General features: G+C 37.1%; 1 protein-coding gene across 2 annotated transcripts; it reads right to left on the reverse strand.

The window, feature by feature from the left end:
• Positions 1 to 384: 384 nt before the first annotated feature.
• Positions 385 to 7,553, reverse strand: LOC113009398 (tetraspanin-8-like). Of its 2 annotated transcripts, none has more exons than XM_026147669.2 (9): positions 7,337 to 7,553; positions 4,394 to 4,459; positions 3,988 to 4,104; positions 3,794 to 3,868; positions 3,627 to 3,710; positions 2,805 to 2,894; positions 2,088 to 2,159; positions 1,872 to 1,955; positions 385 to 1,449 (listed from the first exon to the last, which is right to left on the reverse strand). In XM_026147669.2, the coding sequence occupies exons 1-9, from the start codon at positions 7,394 to 7,396 to the stop codon at positions 1,315 to 1,317; spliced, it is 783 nt and encodes a 260-aa protein (XP_026003454.1). In that variant the 5' UTR covers positions 7,397 to 7,553; the 3' UTR covers positions 385 to 1,314. The 2 variants fall into 2 exon arrangements, with proteins under 2 accessions (XP_026003454.1, XP_080147605.1); XM_080291479.1 differs by having other exon boundaries at positions 3,791 to 3,868; positions 7,337 to 7,549.
• Between the last annotated feature and the right edge of the window lie 582 nt (positions 7,554 to 8,135).

Consider the following 8,135-nt stretch of genomic DNA (forward strand, 5'->3'; position numbering starts at 1 on the left):
GACAAACAATGGAATCGTCACTACAAAAGGTTTTCTTAAGATATATAAAACAGATGTGTTGCAACAAATACACAAAGACATATGAAACAGAGGGGGCTTTTCAAAAAATAGTGTAGAGACCTCAGTGCCATCATATCAATAATTTTTAGATGACTTCTAATTGTAAAATGTCTTTTAAAAAATTCTGTGGAACAGGTCAAAATTGAGTGATCATTTTACTTAATTAGTTATTTAGTAATTAGTATTGTTAGTTTATGAAAGCTGTAGCCATTAAGAAGTGGGCTTGTAACCTAAGGGTTGCATAACTTGATAAATCATTACTGGTGTCATCATTTCACTTGATTTTATGTCAAATTTAAGTTTACAAAACAAAACAAAGCTATATGAAGGGAATATAAAATGTTTTATTACACAATGAAAAACAGTCTTTCGAATTTTTCTAAAATGTTCCCACAAACCTGGGGAACAACAATCAATACATTAACTGTGGTTTACACAGTTATAGGTGTAAACTGTAAGCTGTATATTTTCCTTTTGTCCTTTCATTTATTAGCGCTTTGGGGTCCTTAGGGACTAGTAAAGCGCTATACAAATACAGGCCATTTACCATTTATGCAGTGGATAAAGGATGTGCCACAGCAAGGATAAGGAAGAAACTGGATTGAAGGATTTTTTTTTCTTTAGCAGCTGATCTAAACGATACGGAGCAATGAAAAAAGGCATCTTATACTGAATACCAGTCTTATCAAATATGAGAGTATTAAAAAGCTTTGAATGGAAAAAAAAGTCAGAGTTAAAGAAAAATGAAAAGCTACCAAACTACAAAATATCAGTTAAGCTTTAATTCACCCGTACTACTCATAAGTGCTTTTTTACTGAGCACATTAGCTTTAAACTCTGAATTTTTACTTATTTTCTTGCTTGCCGGTGCTAAAAATCACAGATCAGAGGTACTAGATTACACTCCATGTTGGTGCAGAATTACCACCAGTCTCCAAACACAGAGCTCAAAGGCGCAAAGCAGTTAACACACTCTGTCGCTTATCATATCCCTCTTGGTTATACTGGATAGAAATATTTATCAAAAAAGGAACATAGTCTTTCACAGTTCTGTTTTTTGTGGCACAGCCCAAATTTACAGCTCATTAGGGATTACATAGTGAATAGAAAATACCCTTAACAAAGAAGTTCAAAATACACTTACATGGTATGATATAGTCAATATATCCAATCATCACAACGTCTTCTATTAATCCCATTGCTTCCGAGGTTTGCCTTAGCTTTGCTTAACATGCTGAATCAGAAACAAAGAAATCAGGAGTGGTCTGAAACCTCTGTGAGGGTGGTGTAGTTGCCTGCTTTTGCCTCTGCACTGTAGACCACTGCGGGGGTGTCTTTCTTCCGATCGAGCTGGCACAAGATGGCTATACACAATACTGCTGACAATATCTAAAACAGAATCAAACAGAGGTGGTTTATTTTACTTCCTGTTCATCTTTTTATTATTTCTTGAGTTGCTTTGAGTCCACCTGCAATTTTAGAAAGAGGCTGAGAGAGAGCAGAATAGTCAAAGAAAATAAAAAGGCAAGTTTGCCAGCGCAGCGAAAACAGATACTTGCTCGCTTTCATTCAGTTTTCAAATCTGTAGTTAGCAACTGCATAGGAAGATTTCAGGATGGAAAAGAGTTTTTGAAACCCTATGACTGAAAATATTAGTGAAAGACGAATTTTAAGGGAAAAATTAAGACTTTGTACAAATGGGATCACCTAAGCAAAATTCTCGTAACATTTCTGTCAACAGCCATGCACGCTTTGTAAAGATCACATCAAAGGAGCTATAACCATGAGAGCTACAGACTGATTGTACTCACCCACAATAACATGACTCCCAGTGTTACGCCCAACACAATCCTAATCAGACTCATTATGATCTCGATGAAGTATGGAAGGCATCCCTAAAACAAGTAAAGGATTAATGAGATAAACCGATATAAATGGAAACAAAGTTCATAACAGCTTATAGAGTTTACACATCTACCTGTACTTGAAAAAAAAAAGATAATTTCTAATGAGAATGCCTTTAATACCTTTTCATAAATCATAATAGGCTCGTCACCCATCTGGCTGTTAAAGAGGCTGCTGTTTCTAGGAGCCGCCACCTGGAAAACACAGAAATTATAATTGTGCATGAAGTGTATGCACACACAGACAACATGTAGTTTTTAAAATGTGATGATATTTGTGTGTCAAAGCTTTTAAAACATGCTTTTTTAACTGACTGCAGTCATTTTCAAGCAGATTTGCAAATAACTGGTGTCTTATTTTTAATGCAGACAGACTGCCAACATGCTGCAAACAATCGAAATAAGACTGCATGATGGGCATGGCGTCAACGTGTTAACGAGCTAACCACGCTAACACGTTGATTTCGTGCAGCCCCACGCACGGGGCGATCCGTGGTAACTCGTTAATGTAGATTTGCCGCGTTAATGCGGTAATGGCGTTGACATCATTGCAATTTTCACCAGTTAATAATAGTTAATTGACATATTATCACAAATGCCAGCTTGACCCCACTGAGCCAAAATCTTAATGACGTTTTATCGCTGACTTGATGCACTAAAATTGCTTTACCGTCTGAAAATGGTTTGGTTGTACCACAGTCTCCAACCACTGTTTTCCCAAGTGTTACTGTAGCACAAAGGAGCCTGGTGGTGCTACTTTGGGAGGAAGTTGGGCTTTGTAAATGAAAATTTATTGAAAAATGTTTTTAACCGTGTAGGCATGTTAGCTTTCACACTTACACATGGATTAGTGGACTTGTCGGTGCATAGGCAGGAATTTGGGATGTTGAACTTCCAGTCCCGGTAGCTCTCCAGTCCGCAACACTCCAACTGAGATGGAATCAGAGAAGAAAATAAAGAGACAACTGCAAAACAACCATCTCCTAATCCCTTCTACAAACAGTTAAGTCTGACCAAACAGCATCTGATCTGTGCTGCTGAAAACTGTATCAGTCATGCCAGGACAGTCTGGTTGTACTTTTGGAAAAATATGTCCGTCACAAACAAGAAATTTATGAGTGTTATCTTTCTTTTGTTAAAATCAAGAATACTGCATTTCTTCTCTGTTCTCACTAGAGTTCTCTATAAAACACTAAAACAGCTATTTTAAGTTGCTAATATTATAAGAAGAGCATGTGCCTAGCATCCAGTTAAGTTGTGTATCAGCATTGTTTAGTTATGCCATTAGCCTTACATATTATATGTGAGCTCTGTTTTTAGTTAGTTTTGTTTGATCACCTCTGAAACTACTTGGAACTGCAATTCTACAAGATTATACTTACAAAAACTGGCACGGGCTATCCATTATCGCTGCTCACAAACATCTCTATGACCTCATCGGCTATTATTTCCTTGTGCCATGTTTACACTACTGGCTGCAAGTAATTTTCAGTATAAGCTGGCAATATGATGCCTCAAATTGACACTGCAAAATTTTGTTATCTGAAAGACCTTAAATTTGTTTACTTATTAATGGGTTGTGAAGCTAGATGAATAGCACACACACACACTACAAACACATGCACATCTTCACTCACAACTTCACAACACAAGGTTACCTACTTCTGTCTGTATATCATCGAGGAATTCAGTAGCATTAACCAGGGGTAAAAGGTTCAGGTACTGCTTCTTCACATCTTGACGTACCTGCGCAACAAAAGCAAAGTAATATACAAACAGTTAAAAAACATTTCTGTATCTTCTAATGTGGAAAGGCACTTTGGTAATACCTGAGATTGTGAAGCCAGTCCTTGAATATTAAGCCCCAACATGAGTAGACTACTCAGAATCATTCCAACTGCATACTGACAAACAGAAACACATACACACAGAAATACGGGAATAAGGATCTATTTGTTTTTGTTATAAATTGTATTTTTATTACAGCTACCAAGATTCTTGTCTTCTTTTTTTCTTTACCCACCACTATTAGAGCCCACCGTATCTCTTTCCAGACACCGATTGCGCCAAAGATGGTCAAGAGAATAATTACCGCAGCAATAACATACATAACATGTATGACTGCAATCTCGCGTTCTGCCTGTGGAGAAAAAACAAAGACGCAGGTTGAGAGTGAGCAAGGGTGTAACCTGACTTCAGTGCCCCATGCAGATGTTGTTTGTCATTAAGAATACTACAGGAAAGGAAAACACTTACATGCTGGCATTTGTCTGACAACGGCTGCATAATATTTGCTTACTTATTTTGCCACTAATATAGAAATTGCTGCTGAGCCATATATGTGTTGTCGTACATACAATAGGACATTGTTAAATCGCACACACATTCATGTGTCATAATGCAAGGTTCTATAAATATACATTTTATACCTCTTCCTGTTGGTGTAAGTGTCCATGGCTAAAAAGACTGAATCCCAGCAGCAACAAACTGATTATCTGTAAAAACAGTAAGAGACAGTTCAACACTTTCAGGGCTGTAACAGGCAGAGTGAGAAACGCTAAGGTTACCGAAAGTCATCAATGATTTCTCCTCATCCCCAAAAGAATTGTGTACAAATGAAAGTATTAATTCTGCTTATTTAGAATTAAATGATAAGCATTTACATATTTAAACATTTACTATGCTTTACATTAATGATCTTGAATAGGTTATGTGACACCTGATCAAAATAATAATGAAAATATGAACATATAAGCTACAAAAAACATATTTTTTTGTAGTAAAAAGATGTAATGATTACTAAACCCCTTATACAAAACCCTTTTTTCAAACACTCAATATGTTGGTTAGCAAACTATAACATGGTACATAAGCTTTTGTGAACTTAACAACACTGACGTAAGCATTGTTGTATCAGATGAACTGCAAAACATGACATATTACACACAAATGAAGAAAAAATGCAGAAGCACTCTGTGGGAAACTAAGTCCACTCTTACTGCTTACACAGGAATCAATATGTCAAAGTGGAAAGACATCAGCTATGTGATTGCTGGTGCTCATTAGTCTGGTAATGCTTATACGATCACTTCCAAACAATTTTAGTCCATTTGTTCTACAGAGAGAAGGAGTGGACGTCTAAGGAATTCAATCCAGGGTCTGGCCATGCAACAAACAAATACAGGAGCTAAATATCAGATGCTACACGGTTCAGTTTGATGTTCAGGTTCATGACAGCACGTTTAGAAAATGGAAGGGATGTCAGGAGAAAAGCCTCTTCTCTCTAACAAAAACATGCCAGCACAGCTTAGGTTTGTACGTTTGCATCTGACCAAACCATAAGACTTCTGGAACAATGTCTTTTTGGACCGACAAGACCAAAGTGGAGCTATATGGCCATAATACACAATGCCACACTACAGCAAACTCAGCACAAACATACCCACTGTCAAGCACGGTAATGGAGGGGTGATGACTTGGGCTTATTTTGTAGAGACAGGACCTGGGCACTGTACAGTTTGTCAGTCAGTCATGATCTCTGCTTTATCTAAAAATGTTCTGCAGTCAACTTTGAGGACACCTCTGAATGTTAACACTTGGCCAAAACAGGGTCATGAAACAGGACATTCATTCAACAGAACGACTTCAAAAACAAAGAATGAAGGTGTTGTAAATGCCCCATCAAAGTCGATATCTGAACTCATTTGAAATGCTGTGGCAGACTAAGAGAGTAATCTCCTAAAGGAGAGTGAGAACCTAATAAAGTCATACAAGAAACAATTACTTCAAATTAGCTGCTCCTTTTTTTTTGCACACAACTAATAGAGGGTACACCTGGTTTTTACCATGACTGTGCTTGTGCTTGCATGTCTTCAAGTAAGGTTTTAGCATTTCTTCAAATAAAGTCATAGAACTGTTCCTAACTATTGTGACGTATGCATTTTCCTCCAAAATATGCAAGAAAAAAAATAGCCTGGGAACTGGAACTGGTTTGAACAAATCCATTTATAAGATCTCTCACTTAACAGGGGTAACGCCTAAATACCAGCAAGATACTTAATCCACCCCTTGAGTATTGATCCATAATTGACTTATGTTGTTACAAGAACTGGAAGCCTAAGAGTTTGGCATCTACATGAGGAGCTCGGGGCATGAAATGAAACTTGATAATTATGCTACTTTGCAGCAAAACCATTGACCCAAAGCGCAGATCTGAGACAATCAAAGTATACTTGGTGGGATGTACTTCTGAACCATCTTGGTTCTTGGATTATGGTTTGGTTTAAAGAAAGTGCTGACATCTGTTAAACCCAACAATATTTGTTAAATAGAATCATTTGAATTTCAAGAATGTGTTGACTAATGACTACAATGAAGAGTAGAACTACTGAAGAAGTTAATCCAGCTTTACACTGTTATGTTAATCTGATAAATAGTTCACCCTGTACATTTGTTTACCCTTTTGACATTTGGCATCAGCTCTTATAGGCTCGTGCTAATCTTAGTGAAGTATTGCACAATGTGTTTCTTTTGTAACAGCTCTGGGCTAAATCATGTGTTGGTAAACCACTGTAAATCAGTAAATCCAAAGTAAGTGATGAGACACATAGTGACAGCTAAACCATGAGGGACAAGCTGTATTAGCGGGAAAAACATGTTGCATAATCCACTTCCCCTCAACTGTGGGAATGATGAGAAGAATAAGGTGGGAGAAGGAGAAGAGGGAGTTAATAGGTTGGGGAAACCAGAGCATCACGTGGTATAACTGCCACTCAATCAGGTTTGGTGGGTCCCAGATGTTGTGCCAAGATGGCGATGCTGGCACATAGTCTGTTTTCTACAGTCATTAATGTCATGTTGCTGACTATGTGCCAAGAGTGGGCCACATTTGCACCGTACGTTTGTCACTCCTAGCTTTTGTTCTGTTTTTTCCTCTTCATTTAACAAACAAACAACCAAACAAGCAATTTATGACATCATATTTTGGATTTTTGGAAACATTATGCGCATTTTAACTGTTTGTTTTCATACTTAAAAAAAGGAAAACCAATGATGACATCACATAAGACTACAAGCATTATAGTACACATTATTGTTTAATACAGCCCCTAATTTAATTGTTATTTAAAAATCTTACCGTTTCCTGGACACTGTTGTTTTCCCGTCTCGCTAATTATTCCAATGTGTTTCGAATAAATAAAACAAAAATTTTAAAAAAGGGCCTCCTACAACCTTCATTGGCAACTCGATTGAGTAAAACTGAAAAGGGTTTAACTGCAGCATCTGGATAAAGTAGATTTTTACGCATAGCACGAGGAGGGTCTCAACATCTGCATCTAAACAATCTTTTAGCGCCTCGTAACCATACTCACCGCGATCAGACTTATCACGACAATGAAAGTCCGTTTCAGCCACACATTCGCTCTTCCCATGTTTGGGTCTTCTGATGTCGCTCCACGAGTGAATGTGTCCCTCAAAAGTGATAGTTTGTGTGCCCGTAAAGAAATAAATCTACTTTTAAAGAAGCGAGACCCGTTAAAGTCCCTCCCCGCTAGACTACTGCGCTCCCCACCTGGAAATGGTGAGAATGTGGGTGGGTGGAGTCTTATTCTCCAGCTCATGAAGTTGCTTAACCCTCTTAATTTAAAGCCTGAAACATGAAATAATGAAGAAAAATCTTATTTATTTTTTGCAAAATAGAATGTTTTGTTAACCTTATTACGAAATAAAAAATACCATTAATTTGCAAATCTGTGTTTAAATTTGCAACATAATTTATTTCGGTCCCCTAATAACGTAGAAGCCTCAAAATTTAAATATGATGCAATTGACTTTAATCCCTAAACGCAGGTGGCTGCTAAGTAACATATTTATTACCAATGTGATCAATATTTATGAGCACGAAAAACGCACGATCATATATGGATGGGGTGTCATATTAACAGGAGTGTAAAGTTTTGGAAAATGTGAAAGAGGACATAAATTTTGAAATGTATTTTAATTAGTTTTACAGCTTTTCTAACAGATAAAGACTCCCTCTATGGGCATTCAACTACACCAAATTAAGTTATAGTTATATTTTAAAACCATTGAAGTTGTGCTTCTTTTTCTTATATTAAGATCTCTCATCTGTAGTTGAATTTCTCTACACTGACAGAAAAGGGAGATGCA

Source organism: Astatotilapia calliptera, chromosome 17, assembly GCF_964374335.1.
Source record: "Astatotilapia calliptera chromosome 17, fAstCal68.1, whole genome shotgun sequence".
Lineage (NCBI taxonomy): Eukaryota > Metazoa > Chordata > Actinopteri > Cichliformes > Cichlidae > Astatotilapia > Astatotilapia calliptera.